This window comes from Brugia malayi, assembly GCF_000002995.4.
Source record: "Brugia malayi strain FR3 genome assembly, contig: Bm_v4_ChrX_scaffold_001, whole genome shotgun sequence".
Classification (NCBI taxonomy): Eukaryota; Metazoa; Nematoda; class Chromadorea; order Rhabditida; family Onchocercidae; genus Brugia; species Brugia malayi.
Window position 1 is genome coordinate 5581117 of NW_025062479.1, and position 21688 is coordinate 5602804.

Sequence of the window (21688 nt, forward strand, 5' to 3'; positions counted from 1 at the left end):
TATTTTAGGGAACCGCTTAGCGGCTTTCATATCAACTTACCAGTTTATTGCTTAGTGGACGAAAGTTTCAAACTAAAATTTTATTAACTGAGGAAAAATGCCGATAACAACCAATAGCTAAGTCTTTTAAGAACTATGAAATTTAATTCTTAAAGAAATAAATTCCAGAAATGAACTTCCGAAAATTCGAAGCCTATTCACATTTCTCGGAAAAACAGAATGGCAGTTGTTTAAAAAATAGGAACTTCAGCAAAGAACTAGGACGTCATTAACAATTAATAAGTTGAATTTTAAATAAACCATCTATTTTCATAGCGACCATCAAAAGGAAAAAATATCAAAATAAAGAAAGTAGACGAATTCGAGATTTCTACTAGTACCAACATAAGTAATTGGTATGAAAATAGCATTACGATTTCCTAACAAAGCAATTCTAAGAGAATAATGTACACCCATCAAAATATTGTGCTGCCCACTGTTAGTGCTGCGATATTGACAGCCTTCAATCTCATTCTTTGTTACAATTATTCCACGTGCGTTTGCTGGTCATTTTGAACGTATTCGTGAAGGATCTAAGGTAAGGAGTACTGTTAAAATTATGAATAATCATTAGAACGAAGGAAGGTCATATCTAAAACTTACGATGCAAATCGACTGCAACCATAATATAAAAAACCGGGTTTCAAAACCATATAAACTTACTTTTACTATTTCTTCTAAATCCAGTACCTCCTTATGCTCCCTTTCATACCGTCCCTCAGCTTCTTCTAACTGCTTTTTAAGTGCCTGGAACATCAAGAATACTGGATATTATGCAAATACAAAATCTGTTACCGTTTTTATAGCACGTATTCGCTAAATGAATTGATGAAATTACTTATACCGAATTTCACATTTAAAAATAAAAGTAGATAACAATATAAAAATACCTCAATGAGTTCCTCTTTCTCATGCAGCGAAGAAACCAAAGTTTGTTCATTAATTACACTTGATCCAAGACTACTAAAATCATCTGAAACTTCAAAGCAACAACTCTTGCATAGATACTTCTATACAAATACAAGGAGGTACTGCATTTTGAAGCATAGTGAAAGTAAATAGGGAACAAATGATCACAAAACTGAACAATAAAATACGCACCGCTACTCTGAAGCTGTACAATTGTGGTCTGCAAAACTTTGATAATGTCTTCGCGCTCAATTTTGCTGGCAACCTCCTCGTCTACTTTTATCCTAAAATTTATTAGAAATTCCTAACAAGCCTGCTAAAGCGCTGTAACCCGAAATGCTAAAAAAAAAAAAGATAACTTGCCTGCATTCATTAAGAACGCGCTGAGTTTCTTCCAATTCCGCATTAAGCTGAACTTTCTGTGCAACTTCTTCATCCAGTCTGCGACGCAACATTTCAATTTAAATAAGATTATTATTATAATTTTCGGAAAATATACAGACGAGAAAAAGCTAGGAATGAAACGGAACAGACAAAAAACTTATCTGTTCATTCTTTTTTTCACACGCTTTACGTAACAACTCATTTTCCTGCTTAGCTGATTGCTGCGCTGCTTGATAGTCAGCTCGAATTGACTCAACTGTATTGATTGGGTCTTCTGTAAAATCGTCTTTTAAATTTTTTATTTAGCAGAGGCATCCGCTATAAGAAAAGTTTTTCTGCAATTCTCAACTTGGATATCCCATTGAGATTTGGAAGTGCACCTACTGGACAGTTTAAAATAATGAGGTACTGATCAAAAGCTATGAGAAAGAAAAAGTGTTTTTGTCCAGTTAAGCAGTTCGAAGTATATCTTATCAGAAAGACTTTAAAAAACTTTTTAACACTAGTTTTATAAGGCTTTTAATACTATCTTCTGTGCACTGCACTCAATTGACTATATATAGGGATGGTAATTAAGGCATTATAAAAACCCATCAATTTCGGATTTCAAAGAACAGTTTAGCATTTCTGTAAAACTACCGTGGAGATGCAACGGAAGATTTGTACGATCAATTAATGATGATTTAACAACATTCTCCATGAAAATATCAGTGTTCCGATCAATGTCATCGCTTGACATCAAATTCAAACTGTTATTCGCTAGTGGTGTGCTTTCATCAACCTCTTTATTGGCTACAACAGCTGCACTAGTACAGTTTTCGGCAATAGTGTCATTACGGTTACCAATCTCTATATCATACAGAGGTATGCCTGAACCAGTTTCCAGTGATACCGAACGAAGTGTATCACTCAAACTACCGATTACCTGAAATTGATAATTTTGGAATTTGCAAAGGAAGTTCAGAAATGCATAAATTAGCGAGAAAATCACATCATAATGAATTGCGCTATCAAACTATGTAACAGTGTATACACGGTTTTAGGGAAATTAATCATTGAACAAAAATGAGTTTGAATATTTCTGATACCTTTCGTGATTTGGAAGTAATAATGTTAGGACATGTCGAAACAAAGAGTCAACCATTCCATGATAGAAACCTTCACAAAAGTTGTGAACAAATCCAAAATACAAAATCTGGTGCGGTAGTTAGAAATGAATTAACAAATACCCAATTAATATATAGATGAAATGGTGATACCTGCCATATAAAATACTCATGTAATATTTAATGCAAGTTCAGTTTGACATGGAAACACAAAACACGATATCACAAACCCGTTGATACAAAACAGAATACCAGGTCCCAATAATGCGAATTTATTTTAGAAAGTTTGATTCTTATTATCTTAATGTCATGTAGTGACAATGTATGAGATCTCAAAAGCTTCATGCAGTCCAAAAAGACGTTGTAGTGCTCAGTGGAATTTTTCAAAAGCTGTCCTAAAGCACTAAAATTTCAAAGCGTATATGCAACTATAAGGTCAAAAAAAAAAGTGAATTTGGGACGCATCTCAAAATTATACATTTTGATGCTCGACCTCGAAATATTTCAAGTCATGAAATGATTGACATAATGTCTCAATATCGTGATGTAGCGTAAATTTTTATGGTGGAAATGAAACCATACGTTTAAGAAATCAAACCTCAAAATCATCATCAACCAGGGAACTGATATCGTAGCTTGTAATACCACTCTGTGCGTTAAGGTCAAGATGTCTCTGACATATATGATTGGCGTTCATCCTATTCTACGTTACCTGAAACACTTCCATTTAATTTTAGGATTATCATCATAATGCAGCATTAATTTTACATGAGATACAGAATAAGAACGGAAACATCCATGTAAAACAGATAAAGCAAGCAAACAGACAAAAAATTACTTAGAATTAAGAAAATTCTGCTCTAATTGAGCGATATTATTGCTACACGATTTCTTCAAATGATGTCACCTTAACTAAATATTCCTGATTCATGAAGAGAATTCAAAAAAGTCCGAAATGTAATATGGAATTGATTAACTAAAGGAAAACAATGTCTTTAATAACTACGGATCTTCATGATCTAAAGAATGCCTTCTCCAGCGTCAATGTTATAAATTAGCACGAAACCATGTTCAGTGCAGTGCAACTAACTCCCAAAATGCAAACGAGCGTAACACAGTTCACAGAAATTATCCTTTCTCAGTAAATCACACTCATATGGCTTGTATGCATGCATACGAGTCGCTTTTGTATGAATTAACGTTTGATGCGAGTAAAACATTAATGAGTCATTTAAGACTTGTATAATTAGTGGCCGTCTCCAACACTACTACTCAGCTTATATTTCCATTCACATCAGTACCGTTGTGCTCATTTTAATTGCATTGCACTAATCGCACTTAATTAGGGCTATTGAAAATAAGTCGAGATTCTTGACAATCGTCTTACTAGAACTTCCAGACGCACTAGAGCTTGGTTAATTTAATCTTAGTCTATCATTCTTCCTCTCCTCTTCCATCTCTATCCACTACTCTGGAACACTGAAAAACTGTACTAGTCACAGTGTTCATCTTCAAACTTTAGGAATGCTGTTTCAGAACATCACAAGAAAGGTTAAATTCAGTAGCAAACAAAAGCAGGAAGTATCTAAAATTCTCAAATCATCGCCCTTTCATGGCAAACTAGCCCAAGCAATCATAAGCTCAGCTGTATGACTCCAGCACGTAACTAATAAAAACTATCTGAGGTTGTCAATGACCATGATATCCCGATAATAAGGTTGCTGAAGATTGAAAACAGCATTGGACAAAAACCTAACTTCAGTATTTCTAAAAACTCGCTACTTTACTGATCTTCACCGAAACTGATTCTGGGAAGTATAATTCATTTAAACCTTTGCATTCAAACATTTTTTTCTCGTACAGCACAAGGACGGATATCTTTTACCAATATTAAAATATATTGATTAATAACGAGTGCATTTCTCGAATCAAAATTTGCACAAAGGGGATTCACAACTCAATGCACACTCAGATGTATGAAATCCTAACATTTTGTAATATCCATCATTAACTAAGCATCCGTTACATTACTTGAACATGTAGTTAATTAACTGCTATAATCAGAAAGTTAAAACATAAAATAACAAGATGATACCACAAATAGCCGGTAGAAATATAAATAAAAAAACATAAACCTACGATACAGCAAGGAATGAAGAATGAAGAATGAAGTACTGAAAGGCAATTATGACATTGGTAACAATTCTTACAAAAAAACGAAAATTTTCATAAAAGGCATTTCCAGAATTCCGGATTTTGTTGTAAACGTCGGGAAAAGTTGGTGTACCAGTTCTGCACCGCAGAAGCTGGGATAAAATCTGTGGATTCCCCAGGATTTGCTGGCCGAGGTAAACGAACAGCAAATGATTGCAGATGGTTAATAAAATTTTGCAACATCTTCTCTGTGAACTCCATGAATGATGACTGCAAATCCAAAAAAAAAAAAAGTTACATGGCAATGAATGGAATAACATTAAACATCAGGCCATTAAATCTGTCCTATTGATCAGACTAACAGTATCCCAAACCACTTACTTTTTAACAATTATTTATTAGCCAAAATGCATCAGTGTTTCCTTGGTCTGCTGATTATTTTGCCATTATTGTGTTTGCATATATATATCTCAACATAGTTTAACCAAGTCTAGCAGCATTCACTCCCACATTCTGTTGTCTATTTCCCAAGGTCATAAATACCTGCTGACTACTTGTTGCTCCTTCAGTAGGAAGTTTACTTGCAATAAGTGCAAGCGGTTCTACACTGATACCAATCTGAGCATTGCCAGCTGCATTTCCATTCTTCGGCAAGTTCGATATGAATAGACCACCATGTACAGCATTCATTTTATGAAGCTAAAACTGGAGAAAGCATGCTAAAAGAAATTTCTAAGGATATCTAGTTTCCTAGTACTGGTCTCCATGTATAGCTTCTAAACACCTCAAACACAACCATGCAAGTTACTATCTATGGACAAGTTTATTTCTCTCAAGAAACCTTTCATAAACTATATCGCATAAAGTATCTGTGAACACCTCCTAAGAATATGAACTTATACTTGAGCAACTCGAAATATAGCACTCGGCTTATCATTTGCAATGTATCCGAGGTAATGCCAGTTCGTTTCCGTTCCGATTTTCGGCCACCGAATATAAACTAAATATTATGGTCAAGCAATTAGGAAATATAGATGTGGGACCTTCTCTCTCTGGATGAAATTTGAAGCGACTTTTTTCTATGCCACGATGTTATTTTAATGCAAAGCAAAGTACAACCTGACATAAGATTAACTAAGACCACCAGCTCAATATAAGGAATTTAATAACTATAAAATTTACCGCGACAAATGTGACCACATACCGGTGCCGCCAGTATCTGCAGGAAATGGTGCAACGCCTGTCAAGAACACCACAACATGATTCACTGAACCAGAATCAGCTACCTCAATAACAAATTCCGTTCTGCTCATTTGAACAAAATCTGTTTGGATCTAGAAATTTGACACATAACAAAACTCTAAATTCCCCGTTTTGAACAATACCCAGAAAATGAAAAGGTAACTCCGGTAATACGGGTAATTTAGGCATTATGGTTTTAAGCAAACATCATTCGACAATCTTTGAGAAAACCACACACCTCAGCAATTAGTAATCTAGCTAAATCAGTACTACAACTACTTTCCCACTGGTAAGTGATGTAAGGCATGTGGAACGCGGGCAACTCCATTACTGTTGAAAAGATGCATATATCTTACCGGGCGACCAGCCACAATCACTCCGAACACTTTTAGCTGTTGATTGTCCATTTCACAAAGAATAAGCTAAGATAGTACTACCATGACAACTTGATCGCCATTACCTAAAGAAAGGTAGAAATGAGTCCGCACGAGACCCTCCAACCGTAACCATGAAAATGTCTCAGGACCAACTGGAATTTGGGGAACTGTGCAAGTACTTATGGCAAATCTTGCAAATGTCCACTCACCTATCCCTCATCGCTGTGTTCTAAGTCTAAATGATACACCTTTGTTGTTAAACGCTACAATCTTAAGCTCCCGTTGAATAGGTTCCGGATGATCTAATCACATGTTGTGTCCCTTTTAATTTATTTTGTCTCATCATGACTGGACAGTTTTAAATTTCAAGTTTCAGTTGATAGATTTGCAAAAGAAACATTGCGATCTCAAATTTAACTGTTAACAGTCACAAAAAGGTTGCAAAAGGAAGTATTAACTTTTATCCAGGGTTTTAACTCACCAAAGAAAGAATATCGTCTAAAAAATGAAACTTTGTTATTGCATGAATTACAACCATTTCTTGCTTGTCAGTTATATTTTTGTTCTCACTGTCAAGGGCTAAATTTTGTTGCCTGCATTGACATTAAAATGATACTTTTCCTAAAATAAAAGGGACTCTCACATCTTCCTTTTTTCTTTATCAGCTCTGATTTATTTATTAGTGAAGTGAATCAATTTTATTAATAAGCATATTTGCTGGTTATCCAATTTTGTGAAGAAAAGATTAGAAAGCACATCAGTCTTTAAGAATGAAAGTGTTTGGTAGCCATGTGTTATATAAAATTCTTATTTAAGAAAGTGCCAGATGCTATTTTTACCTGATACTCTCTGTCGTCTAATCGACAATCGTTACTCATTCAAAGTAATTTCACATTAGTGTAACAATAACAAGTTGAAGGAGAATTGCTTTGAATGGTTATTTCCGGTAAGAATGAAGTTTATGACTCGAAGAGAATATTTTGAATAAATTTCTCGAAGCAATAAGGATATGGAAACGGACAAAAATGCATGGCTATTATTACATTTATATGTTCATAAATTGTTTAAATAATCAGTTGAACTCTCCAAATATAATAATGACGCGCTGAGAATTTGTCTTCCCTGTCAAACAATATAGTTTTTTATTTGACGTATGTTAGCAGATTGAAAGGAAGGAAAAGGGAAAGTCTTGCTGACAATAGCAGGATAAAATATAGTTCGTCAACTATTTTTCAAAAGAAAAATAATGAATACTTAACACTACACCACTATTTACCACTTGGTTTCAAAAGAAACCTTTCAGTAATATGTTAATTTCATGAAGTAGCAGTTGGTACTTTTTAATTTTATCACTTTGCACCAAATGGTAAGTTTCTGCTGTGGAAATAAACAATTTAACATTCTAGAATTAATAAATTTAAGTAAGTGTCGTACACGGGTTGAGTGTTATTTTCTAACTGATGTCCATTTTTCTTAGAAACTATGTATTTGTTTTCTATTATAGCTACTCTTAATGTTTTGAGATTAGTTATTTTTTTCCAAAATATTTTGAAGAACTGTTGACAGCCTTTGCGTTTTCCTCTGCTACTTTAGAAGAGAATAATGAATAATATAATATTCCATATTAATTACTTTACTATTTTCACTTGTTAGCGTTGTTATCCACTTCCCAAGAATGAAGCTCTTTTTTCACCTATTATTGGATATAAATTTTCTGTCATAGAATCCATTTACATCAATAAAGAGCTGCTTTGTCATGCATTTTTTTTCTTCACAAGATTTAGAAGTGATTGAGATAAGCTGTTGAAATAATCATAGGGAGCATTGTAACTATCGATTATCTGCTTTCTGATGATTTTGAGGATTGTTGTTAACTCGCATGAAAATATTAATAATGTCTTATTGGGCATTTGATTTTTTCTCAGTAAGTTGGTAAACTTCCCCCAGCGATCGCTGCAAATTTTAAATGAGCATGAAACTTATCAAAGAGATCAGAAGAATTCATTATACAGCTGAAAATGCATATAATATTTCTGCTTGATTTGATATCAGAAGCACGACCTTAGAACAAAACTAGCAAGAATTTCTGTGTTTTATTGTGCTCAGCCTGACAAGAAGTTGTCATTGTTGAGTATTCCTGAATTTGAGACATGGTGAGAGCACTTCGTAACATACAACTTGCAAATTCAAACTTCAGCCTAAAACTATCCGTAAAGTGAGGTTTTACCTAAAATTCAACAGGTAGAAAAGAATGCCGAGACTGATGAATGCAAAAACATAGAACTGTAAATTATATTACTACATCTTAGCACTAACCACATAATTGTTCACCTTCCATTCTGAATGAAAGTAGTACTTATATATCTGAGGTAGAGTTTTTGGAACTAGGAAATCCAAACGAATAGAGGATTCTTTTTCGTAGAGCAGATACCTAAGCAAATCCAAAATTCCATATCACGCTTCGGTCTTTCTCTGCAGCATTTCGACACACCAATGAACCGACAGATGATACCACATTTATATTGTCCGTAATGATCCGATAAGACAGTCATTACTAGTTATTGTCCCCATTAACTATTATCCTCATTTTACCATGTTTCTTTTCTTAATTACGCCATACAAATTTTATAGAATTCTTTATTGAATTCTAAACATTCTTTGAACAAAAAAATTTTGAAAATATGATGTAACTGACAATAGTGTAATTACTCATCTTTTACAGCTGATTTAATTGTAGACTTCTTGAAAGTTATTTAAAAATTTTCATCACTGAGTGAAACGACTGATGAATACAGCAGAACGTGGTGGACATGGACAATATGCTGCATCATTTCCTGGAAGGCCGGGTCCACCAGGTAATCCAGGTTTGCCTTCTTCACCGGCATATCCATCTTTTCCTGGTGGGCCGGCTGGTCCTGCAGGACCTGGTTGTCCGTCTGCTCCTTTTTCGCCATCCAAACCAGGAGGGCCAGGTGGTCCTGGTGGTCCGGGTGGTCCTTGAGGTCCTGGTGCACCTTTTCCTTTCTCTCCGTCTTTTCCAGGTGGTCCTGCTTCACCAGGCGGTCCCACTGATCCTGGTTTGCCTGCATCACCGATTGGCCCTGGTTGTCCAGCTTTACCTTCGTTTCCTGCTGGTCCTGGCAATCCTGGTGAACCATCGGGTCCTGCCGGTCCTGGCTCACCATTCACTCCTGGTGGTCCAGCTGGGCCTGCTTCACATTTAATACAAGTGGTATCAGCAGGAGGACATTCCATTGGTGGGTATGTTACTGTGTTATCTTCTCCAGGAGGACCAGGTAGTCCAGGTGCTGCAAGTGATCCAGATGGATGTCAAATTGTATAAATAGAATTTATGAATATATAAATGGAAGAATGGACCGTCAATGTCCAAGTGGAAGACCTTGTGTATAAGCAAAATCCTAAATGAGAAAAATAGTTTATAAATTTAAAGAAACATAAAAACTTACGTCCATCCTTTCCTGGTTCACCAACTGGACCTGCTGGTCCAGGAGGACAACTAATCTTGATCGGTTCACAATGGCAATAATCCGGCAAACCGGAAAAGTCCTGTCTTTTCTTACGGAAAATGCTTTTGAAGGGGTTTTCACGTGCTTTACTAGGTGGTGTCACGCTAATTTGCACGTCCATCAGTTCAGTCCATGCTGAATCGGTCTCGATGCGAAAAACTTGCACACCATCTATTACCGCATCATGTACCTGTCAAAACAAATTCTGTATTCTTAGAATAAGCTAGAACTTAAGTCTGAAGCATTCGAGCCAGCCTTCCCGGTAGTATAGAACTTAGCTGAGAAACATAAGAAACAATCTTGCGTTTTTCGACATTTGATTCATTATAAAAGGTTGGATTTTCAAAATGGAGAAAAGTACTTTGAACCTTATTTATTTAAATCTAGAAATTATTATAGAATTATTTAAATTCAGAAATCAATTGTAATTTGGTTTATTAGAATTCCAAATGGTTAAAATTTTTTCAGGGCAAGAAAGGAAGATGCAAAGATCTATAATTCTTCAACTCAATATGTGAAAAAATGGGTTACGAAAATCTTCACGTGCTATGGCAGAGCTCGCCAATTACTAATGTGTACTTCTCCACTACGACCCACTTATTGAAACGAAAATTTTGAATCAATGGTTTTAGAGTTTTCAAAAAGTTTGTTTTTCAGCGTTATCCATTTGGAATTTAATAAAATTTGGCTTAATGGCATATTAATAGGGTGTGCTACGAGCAACGGTTTTAGGCAGGATAAAAACTCTTAAATTCCCAAGCAACAAACTACATTCATTGAACTCGAAATCCGTAACTGGAAACAGTTAAAATTTACTTAATCACAAAATAAGGGAATGCTATTTTTCGCCGACAGGATTTTTGCAGTGAAAAAATGCCAAAAATAGAAGTGGAAATAAAAAAACGTGTCCGTTAATGTTTTCAGGTATTTAACATGTTTTTAGAAAGTGGAATAAAATTTCCCGCTAAAGACAACTAGTCTTACAATTCTGTTGAGGAAAGTTTACAGTCAAATTAAAAGTGATAAAAACTGCTTCGCTGACTGAATTGCAAAAGAGTAACAGGTTGCATTAACCGAGTGATAAGCGAGATGAATGAAGATGATATTAAATATTTTGTGAATGAATTAAAAATTGTGGTAATTAAAAAGAGTTACCTCATTGATAGCGTTGTAGAGTGATGGTATCACCACCACGCATGACAAAATTGCCATAGCACTGCAAGCTGCAGCAACTAATGCGATGATTTTCGCCTCATGCATGACTTCCGAAAGTGCTGTTCGACCACTCCAGTTATCCCATTTTATAGCATTTTGCGGCGTTTCACTCTTTTGTCTGTATTTTGCTCTCCGCCCCAAAAATCTAGCCGACAACTCACCCTCACCTCAAGGCCCTCCCACTTTTTACTACAATTTAAACTAACCAACCACATCTCTCCTTTTTTTCAATGTTCAAAACGGTGAACAGAAGTACTGATCCTTTTTGAAAACTGGTTAATTAATCATTGGGCTATTCTCATGCAGCAAATAGTCACTCTTTCATTTTGTGTGTCCTGCCACTGTTGTATGTATGCCGCCGATGTGGCGTACTGGTGAACATCGATGAAAGTTACAAAAGCTATATTGGAGACTGCGTATTGGAGTAGGTGTGGCTGCCTGCTATTTCGATGCGACAGTTACCATCTCACAGCGCTCCTGATACCAGTTTTCCAGGAATGTCAACTGGCAAGACAAGAGAAGGGGTCCAACCATACTACAAATGTAGAAAGAAGACAAAGAGTTAGTTAAATACGTACATACATATAGCTTGATCATTCGGCAACATACATATATAACACACACACACACACACACATGAAGACGTACTTTCAGTCTCTCAGTAATCATTGATTGTTTGTGTGAAGCATTAAGCTGGTGGGCTGAATTTAGAGGTGAATTACTTAACTTTACCACAAATGAGATTCTGACAGTCATAAAACATTTTGTTAAATAATTCATTGAAATACTTTCTCCTCTTCCAATAGATATGATACATTCCTTTTTAAAAAGAAATGTGTATTAAAACCGAAGTTCACTATGTAAATTTAGCTAAATGAAGTTCGTAAATAATTAAGAATTCAATTTTTTTGATAAACTTAATTAGTAAAATCATGTGAATAGGTAGGTAACTTTGGCATATTATAAGCTATCTCATCAGAAATGAGTATATATGGAACAATGGTCCTTTAAGAAATACACTTAGTGGGATCGTAGATTATTGCAATTGGGAATTAAATGCTAGCTTAATTCGTGCTGACCTTAAGAATTGTCCATCATAGTTACAGTTTTTGTTTAGAACAATTTATATAATTTAATAAAAAATATAGGAAGTGAAGCAAATTGATATGAAAAGATTGGAATGCATGGTTTTGTATTAGTTCTTTCATTTTTGACAGAGAAAAAAAGCATAAAATGTTCGCTAGTTATCGAAGGACGCAGTCACGGTTTTTAACTTCTGAAGTTATGCTTTGCTGTCTAGGAAAAGATTTGAGGAATTTTCAAATTATGAGGGAGAAGAAATATTGACGAAACCAGTTCATTTTCGGATCGGATACATATTTATTCCGTTTGTCAATAAAAATTCGAAACTGGTCCTTAATTAGCTATTTTTACCATCAAAGAACATACGAGCATGTACACACAATGCATATACATCAGTACGATGTTATTACATACTTTATTACATTTTTATTTTGAAATTTAGCTGTTATTATATTCTCTTTGAAGTTTCAATTTCGTTTTTCTATTGAACTTATATTCGCACTTGAAATACGGAAGTTTTATTGGTTCCACCTACTGCTTCATACAAATTTTCTTCAAATTTAATTTCTAGTGGTTTGGTTTAGGGAAAAGGAAGCTGTGGAACAAATGAAGAGGGAAGGGAAAAGAGCAGTTTGACTCTCTTCTATTCCTCTGAGAGCAATTATTCTAATTTTAAAGATTTACTTTTTGGAAGAAATTATCTCACTTTCCGAGCTTTTTATTTTTAATGGACAATCAGTGAGGTGAAAAGGAATTTACATTTCTTTAATCATGAACGCAAAATAATGATGTTTAGTAATAGGAAACTTGGGTGTTACAAATCTGATAAGGTTTGAAAACGTTAAGTTTAAAATTGATTCCATCACAGTTACCACAAAAAAATTCTGGAGGAAAAACTTTTTCCATTGAGCCACACTTCCATTGTAATAAAAAAAAGATTTTTATTAGTGGTTGGTAATAATATCCTGCCTAATCATTTCATCTGGATAGAAACAACGATTAATAACTAAACATTACTGATAAAAATGAAGATTACCATAATGAATTTTTCAGATCTCAAATATTTTTCATTCTTGCTCGTAATTTTTTTTCACCAAATCAAGTTACTACCGTTGTTCAAAATAAATCCAGCGATAAAAAATGCCTTTTTTGAAAATAAATTCTCTTACTGGCATCCATAAATTTCTTTTAACTTCCTCTTTTCTTACTCGGTTATAATAATTCATAGTTTCTACTTTTCTCTTAGTAATTTTCCTATTGAGCATCTTACCTTGCTGCTATGGTACCAAAAAAAACTTTCCGACCCTTTGAAAATTGTTTGCAGCGTATTAAAACGTGGGGCGAACAAGCTTCACATCTCAAAACTTAGTTGTTCATCAGACGATAATTATGTTGTGACTGGGTGACGGAATCAAATTTATGTTGTGTTTGCAAAACTTTGGATGAGATTCATCTTTGTTTCAAATTAATTTTATTTTTTGGAGGTGTACTGCTTTCACGCACTGATGATTAAATGAACAACAGTGTACCAAATTATCCAGTAAAGCACATGAAAACGTGTTCGCCACTCCTCATAATTAGTAATTTCACAACGATCAATCAATATATTTCATTTTAGAAAATATCTGGGTAGAACAAATTATGTTTTCTTGTTATTTAAAATTCGAAAACATTGCCAAAACATCTTAAGAGTAAACTTTTTTATTTCTATTGACTTGTTCAATATCCTTCATGAGTAGCACTGATCAGTTTGGGTAAGTTAAAACAGGAGGAAAAGTGAAAATTAATCTTGTGACAGCAAATGAAAGAGATAAAATTGTAAAAGATATCAAGTGATTAGCTCTCAGTGAAATCCTTGTAACTTAGGATTAGGTAAATTTCTTCAAATTCCTCAATTTTTTGTACTGAAATTGTGTTGAACTCTTCTTTTCAATCAAAATTCGTTATGTAACAAGGGTGACCTTGTAGGAATGCCTTCTGTTAGCTACCGTGACTCAATCAATTATTCATTCCAACACGCTTCCGCTTGTTTCATCTCGATCATGAGTAAAAAACGAGAGCAATTTCTGCAGTCGAATTCTCTTCATAGTCATAACCCTATATATGAAATTATAAAATTACAAATAAAAAAAATCAGCAGCGAAATTTTAAAGCACTCTTCGACGGTATATGAAGAAAATTCGGCTCCATTCTGGAGTGATTTGCAAAGGAATTTCCAGATTTAGTAACTTCCAAAATTTGATGTTGTTCGAGATATGTCACTGCACAAATTATGTCAGAATTAGTCTTTGGTTACTACTGATTTGAATAAAGGGAAACAGGTGTAAACTGGAAACAGTGAAATAAGAAATTTATTGCAAAATAACAATAATAATAATGTAAAGCTGAAAATGGGTACTGTCCTAAATGTCTTCAAGTGTTTATTTGAATCTCATCATTGGAAATAATCTGAAATAAGTGATATATTATAATTATAAATGCTTGACCATATATTGCCGCCAATGGCTCCATCTTGACGATGTAATAAATAGAGACGACGGCTGTTACACTGATCAATGTCCACTGTATACATATATTCTAGGAGATACAGAAGACTAAAAAAAGACACTTAGGAATTCTAAAGTACAACCAACAATGAAAGATTTATTGTACTTACATTATTGCCTTAACTAAGTGAAATGGTCTAGTAAAATCTGGATGGAGTTTGCAACACATTTCACGAAAAACTTCAAATAAATAGTGCAGCAACTGTTTCTCAACAAGATTAGGTAAATGCTGTAACAAGTTTAGGCTTTTTTTTCTCCTTTTTAATTCTATTTTCTGCAGATTTTCGCAAGTCAACTTCAGAGCAAGATAAACTAGGTCATAATTTACAATTTCTTTTATAGTTTATTGAGATTGAGATTAGTTGTCAGACAAAAGGTAATGACATTACTTTTGGAAGTAGGAAGGAAAAGATGTAAAGAATCCCAAGATAAAGGACTGAAGTTTAATTTCTTTATGATACCTTTCGAAGCAGATTAATCTCTCTGATTTAATGTTTGGATTTGATTATTATAACCTACTAAGTGAATCGTAATGTTGCAAGAAAAAATCAGCATATGTGATTCAAAGTTAAAAGTAGATCAGTGTATCAAAAAGTCACTGGTTTCAGGAAAAACTTCAAATTTCTGAGTGTTTGAGTATTTGGATTATGATTATTCAAAAAATAAAATGGATATAATTTTTAATTTTATTAAATATCATTTGTTAATGTCATGACTGGATGAAGTTCCTCCCTATATTTAGCAAATTCCTTCAACTAAAAAAAAAATCTTTAAAAAAAGATATACAAGACATCGGCATTTCATCAATTGTTTTAGAACTGTCTACATTTTCCCTTGAGAAGTTTGCTCACAAACATCTACTATTGGATTTTTCTTCGTCGTTCAACGGATCATTTAATATTTAAAAAAAAAAAAAAAAAAAAAAAAAAAAAAAAGGAAAACTACATTATATTGCAATATTTTGGTTCGTCAATTAAAGCACTGAAAGAACTCAGTGAGTGATAAATAATAAGTAAATTTCAACAAACCAGCTAATGGTTGAACACTGGTGAACAGTTTAATATCAGACGAATTTTCGCATAGAATGTGAAGTAGATATTAAAGATATCAAGATCTTATTAGCTAAGGCATCGATAGTTATTGATTCTATTTATTTCGCAAAATTAGAAATTTAAACCTAATTAACACAGTAATTAATAATGATTAGATCACAAATGAGAATAACACCAGTGTTATATGGAGCAGGAATTTGAACTTATCATTTAGGCTAAGATTTGATAAAATAATAAGAGCAATAGTACTTAGAGTTCCCACATTTTAACAATATTCTAAAGACCTGTAAAACCTGTTTTGTTGCTCAAATGAGAAATTATATAAAGTTTATTTTTAAGTCGCCTTCAAAATTTCAGATCTGCTGCTTAACCACTTCTTAACTGAAATATAAATGCATTTTATGATTGCTCTCGGGAATTGGAATTAAACTGCACACTTTAAAATAAGTCAAATTTGTTGATAACTTTTATTATTTAAGCTTAACTGAAATGAAGCATCAAATGAGAGTTGTGAAAATCAAAGTTGGAACAGAATTTTTTAACCAAATATAAAACAAGGATTTCTTGTCAACAGTAAAACGTGATACTTTAATTGAATTTTGCGATTTAGTTCATCATCTCAAACAAATTTGACAATATAAACCAATTTCACTCTAGCATAGTAAGTACTCATGCTTCAAGGACTACTTGCTAAATAGCTCATTTTTATATGTTCAGCTTTATGTATCTAAAACGAGATCTAAAATGTCATTTTCGGCACTCATACATGAACAATCTGCCACCAGCAGTTACTCAGATAAAATTAAATGTTGAAAGCATTACTTCTACTTCCACAAGTATATATTTTATTAGAGAAATGCTAGCAGAATTACTTCAAATAACCATGAAGTCCTAGTGAATATGCGAGCATTTGTCAAATAAATTCTAATGTATTAATATACTTTCATACAGTATATATTAGAAAAGTGTTACAGATTGGATTAACTTTCCTTTGTATCTTTACTACCTAAAATACCGCTCATTTGAATTTTTCTTTCATAGAGTGCGGGAGAGAAAGAGAAACGTTCTTCATTCGTTCCACTTCTCTACCAATCCAATTTTGCAATTCCTATTTTCCAATTAACAACTGGGAATGAGATTTAAATTGTTTGAAATGTGATCCTTTATTCACTCAGACGTATTTTGGAGAATGAATAAACCATTAGGAGGAATCAACTTATACATGTAACTGAGAAGCTCTTAGATTAATATAATGAATTCCCCTTTACACATGTTATGCGAGGTCATAGATACTATGACACCACTAAACTATGGTCCAGACAATCCAAAGTAAACTACTGACTAACTCTCCAGTATTTCTATGAGAAATGAGTTACCAAATTTAATGAAAAATGAATGGCAAAATTTGATAAATAAATATGAAATCTTCAATTTGATTAAGACTTTAGCACTGCAGCTTCATTTCATATTACACAATTTTAGTCTATAATACATAACGCGTGAATTAAATTCCTGAGCCACAGTATACGTGAAAAATTCATTGAGCAGTGAGATCAACATTAGAATAACTGACACCAAGCAAGAAAATAAAAAAATAAATAATAATAATATAAAATATCAATAAGACACGTGCACAATTTGGTCGAAAAAACGACATAACTTAAAAATTAGGATACAAAATATGAAAACAAAAGGATTTGACAAAATGAAAACATGACAATATATTAAGGAACAATTTAACTGAAAACAATCATCGAAAATACTTAATTTGCTGAAATAAGTTATTTCAAAAAATATATCTGCAACAATTACTACTTCAGTGTTATCTCTCTCTTTCTTTTCCTCTGATCTTTAGATCAGGCCACTTAAGATATTTGTGACGCTTTTTTAATCCAGTAACCATATTTCCTCATCCAAACTCTGACGATGTCCATGAAAATTTTACCATCTGGAACACGATGTCCTTAATCTACTGTTCCTATGAAAAAAGGAGACTTCAATTCTCACAAAATCTCTGCAAAACGTTCCAATTTTCAACATTACACTGTTACAGATTTTTCATTGAAGGGAATCTATTCAGCCATGAGCGAATATTAAACTGCGGATGTTTGACAGGGTTTGATCTCCAGGATGGAGATGATCATTCAATAACATTGGAGAATAAATAAACAAACAGCTAAAGAATTTTTAGTAACACAGTTACGGCCCTATTAGTAGCAAGTCAATTGAAAATTGTTATCGATTACAAATACATGAAAATGAAAACTGTGATTTTTAAGATTGGAATAAAAATAAGATATCCGGGACATAAGAATAACAATATATTACGTTATATAATACGTCACCAGTTAGTTAATGTCATGAAAATAATAAGAGCTCAATTTAAGAACCATTTTTACCGGTTTTCATTTTCCACCACACTTTCACATTTTCATGTCCTTCTTCTGTAATAACCATCAACCTCTGTACATCATGACACCATAGTAAGATATCTAAAAAATCCGACATTTTGCATGGGAAAAAGTGTTGAAAAAAAAGAAGGCGTGGTCGGGCCAGAGATAAATACAAAACGAATAAAAATCTCTATGGAAAGTAGGATGAAAAATCAGATAAATGATTTCAAAATATTCTTAGAGATACTCTGAGATATGACGTATCCTTTCAAACCGAAATACTCTTTTTCAGATTCAAATGACGAATAAACAGCAGCACTGCAGAATGTTAAACGTCGCCTTTCGTCTTCCCAAAGTTGTATCTGATCTACCACAGTTATGGGTACACTCTGTATCATTCTTCCATATTCAGTTGTTACTGCACAAGTTATTGGATGAGCATTTCTACTCAGAAATGCTATAATTTGTGCTGCTGTTATACCAACCTATAAAATATTATGTCTCTTCCAAACATAAATCTTTCAGTAAATTCATGAAGTGATAAAGAATAAACAAACTACAATTACCCAGTTGATATACCTGAAATGCTCTTCTTACAGCTTCACGAGAAAGCACACCCACAGACATATCGCTGAATCTGAAATCAAAGAAAAATTTCTTGAAAAAAACCAAGAAAAACTACCAACAAGAACATCACTAATTTGTAGGAAAACCTGTAAAGCATTTCTGTAAATGTCGAGAGTATTGCAAGCTGTAAGTTTGAATCTGTGTATGCATAAACACGATAATTTGTTTCCACTATCACAAAACCGTTCTGATTACGGTTTTCCATGCCTGCTTCAGATGTATTGGAAATACCGGTCAAATGATTGAGCAAAGGAGTTAGAAAAAAAAACCTGCAAAGAACAATAAATGACAAAAACTTGTTATAACTAATCGAATAGTACTCGTTGTATAGTTGAAGAGAAAGAAACTTTTGAATATGACTATAAATTACCCGTCTTTTCGCTTCCTTATAAAAACTAATCCCAATTCCCTGAGGTGCATCAGAAAATCCTTGATAGTTTCAGGCCAGTTTTCATCGATAATAAATGCCCGACTACCGGTAGGTCGCTCTTTATCCGAACCATTAACCACTCTGGTACCACCACATGTACTACCAGAATATAAAGTTAATCTAAACACCTCTCAGTTACTGTTATCGAAACCAATGAAAGAGTGAATGAAATATTTATGGAACATTATGAAGAAGGAAGGAATTCAGAAGGTAGCAGTAAAACAGCTAAGGAAGATACTTGAATAAAAAATCAAGTTCCTTGACGATATCGATACCAGCTACTTCTTGCATATGAAAATAATGTAGGAGGTAGGTCCAAATTTGTTCCGGCCGATTTAATAAAAGAAATTGAAAACCGGCGGATGTTATTTCTATGTCGCCATCATCTAAAAAAGAATTGTTTTTTTTACAACATTCAGGTATAGATTAAAATCTGTGAAAAATTTTAACTGATTTCTTGATAAATTCTTGAAAAATTTTAACTGTTTTTTTGATAAATTCTTCGTACCGTTCTGTTTATCACTGTTTGAATTTCAGTTAATCTACCGCTCGTTCCTATTCATTCTGGTCCCCTATTATTTTTATTTTTCACTGCAGACCTTATAAAAAAAAAAAAAAAAAAAGCATATAATGTGCAGAATGCCAACTAATGCAAAACAACTGCTCACCGTATGCAGATTCCCACCACATACAATTTTCTCATAATTATAGCCATGATTCCGATATAAAAATTTGAAAAACAACAAAAAGAATAACCATTTCCACTGCTAGTTAGACCCGCAGACCTAAAAAGCCTTTTAGTAGTACCACTGACACCTTGTTCGCTTTTCTGAGACGGTAAAGCTAAATAATGTAATATGCATTCCCATCTTTCAACAGCTTTTTTTCCGAGATCTTTATTTGCCGATTTTCGAGTTTTCTCATCACAGTCTGTAACTACACTGAGTTCTGATGCTTTGCATAATCCAATACGAGTTGCCTTAAGGTATGCACGACGATATACCTGCTGGAAAAGTACATTTCATCAATTTCGACCGACCATTCAATGTATTAAACATTATGTTTAGAATAAACAGTTAATCCACCAAAAGAAATTTATTAAGACATCTTTTGGCTATACTAACTGTGCTATAAAATCTGTAGCTATAAAAAATTTAATAGATAAGACTTTCAACATATTTAAAACATGCATTTTTCCCAATCAATAAACTAAGAAAAAACAACAAATAAAAAGAGATAAACGCACATTAAGCATGACTTCTTCATCTCCAATAATTATCTTTAGTTTCTTCAATGCATTGATATGATTTATCACTGCTGCTTCGAAATCTGGAGATGACCACGCACGCCAACCGCTAAAAAAAGTAGTGACTATTTCGATTCTGGTGTCAGGAAATAAGAATCATACTACTGTTAACATGTACATCCAAATACATAGCTTCTGCAAGCGGCTCCAATCGTACTTTTCATACGTCAGTTTTTAGAACCAAGAGATGCAAACTGCACTGCAACGGAGATATCTGCAACTAGCCTTTACTTGTACTCGAAGAGTCCATTCCATTAACTGCTTATCTTGCTCAATATCTTCCAAAGCATTGGATCAAGAAAGAATTCACGTAGAAATCGGGAAACTCTTTAAGACAGCAAAACTTGGGCCCCTTTCAATTCGCATACCAAATTCGAAGCATTCGAAGAATCGTTTCGAATGCAGCGTATCTCCATGTTTGGCACAACCAGTATTCGTGCTTTGGTGATTATCTTCATTGATTCTGTGAATTTACAACCGAAATATCAAGGCGTACAAATAAAACCCGAAAGATCTAATGTACAAACACTTTACATCCCATTTTGTCGTAAAAACATCTCTCATCTCAAATTAGACTAAACTGATCTAAAAATGAATACCGTTTAGGCCACTTCAAGAAATGAAACTGCATTTGACTTAACCATCCATAAACGAAAGCGGCAATTCTCGAGTCAAGGATTTACAATCTCAAAGAAACATTTCAGAACGATGTCCATACTCATAGGAACAATTACAGTCACGCGATTGAACCCCACCAATATACAAACAACAAACACAAACCACAACCGAAACTTCCCAAATTTCAAAAACTTACCAATTCCTATTACTGCCACTTAACCACAGCATTTTCAGGATAAGCTGTTGTGAAAGTTCCGGCAAAAGTCGGAAAATGGCAAATGACACTGCGGGATACGAATACAGTTTATTTAGTTGGTCAGTGGCACGGCTACTCAGGTATTCCAGTAATGGCTGTCCATTCCAGTTCGACATTTGGACCACCTCATAAAAATGTGAACCAATTTTTCGAAAAAAATTAAGAATAGTTCGGAATTTTGTGATCATTAAATTATTTAAATTGTGAAAAATTTTTTCTTTTAAATCCGTATAAACGTCAATACCATACGCATCATCTTTACATAAAATTTATTAATTTGCAACACAAGTGAAGAGTTACAATCTTTAAAAGAAATCTGATTTGTAAGATTATATATACATACATCCGTATGTATATATGTATATATATATATATATATACATATATAGAAAACAAATACATATGGCCAACAAAATAAAGAAAA

At 33.6% G+C, this 21688-nt stretch overlaps 4 protein-coding genes across 4 annotated transcripts; all 4 read right to left on the minus strand.

Annotated features, from left to right (window-relative positions):
* Window positions 1-524: 524 nt before the first annotated feature.
* Window positions 525-3135, minus strand: Bm11014 (Uncharacterized protein; the record flags this gene model as incomplete). The annotated part of the gene is made up of 8 exons (XM_043073730.1): window positions 525-572; window positions 703-786; window positions 930-1012; window positions 1141-1232; window positions 1258-1389; window positions 1483-1606; window positions 1972-2257; window positions 3037-3135. The coding sequence occupies 8 exons, from the start codon at window positions 3133-3135 to the stop codon at window positions 525-527; spliced, it is 948 nt and encodes a 315-aa protein (XP_042929664.1).
* A 1529-nt stretch (window positions 3136-4664) lies between these two features.
* Window positions 4665-6241, minus strand: Bm4011 (Uncharacterized protein; the record flags this gene model as incomplete). Its single annotated transcript, XM_001899230.1, has 5 exons — window positions 4665-4862; window positions 5136-5291; window positions 5495-5592; window positions 5797-5926; window positions 6191-6241. 5 exons carry the CDS (start codon window positions 6239-6241, stop codon window positions 4665-4667), a joined length of 633 nt encoding a protein of 210 aa, XP_001899265.1.
* A 2736-nt stretch (window positions 6242-8977) lies between these two features.
* Bm1714 (Uncharacterized protein) lies at window positions 8978-10998 on the minus strand (the record flags this gene model as incomplete). Its single annotated transcript, XM_001899228.2, has 3 exons — window positions 8978-9519; window positions 9679-9928; window positions 10894-10998. 3 exons carry the CDS (start codon window positions 10996-10998, stop codon window positions 8978-8980), a joined length of 897 nt encoding a protein of 298 aa, XP_001899263.1.
* Window positions 10999-18016: 7018 nt separating this feature from the next.
* Window positions 18017-21380, minus strand: Bm7120 (Uncharacterized protein; the record flags this gene model as incomplete). The annotated part of the gene is made up of 9 exons (XM_043073731.1): window positions 18017-18126; window positions 18275-18512; window positions 18607-18664; window positions 18741-18923; window positions 19025-19204; window positions 19323-19470; window positions 19841-20090; window positions 20331-20439; window positions 21205-21380. 9 exons carry the CDS (start codon window positions 21378-21380, stop codon window positions 18017-18019), a joined length of 1452 nt encoding a protein of 483 aa, XP_042929665.1.
* Between the last annotated feature and the right edge of the window lie 308 nt (window positions 21381-21688).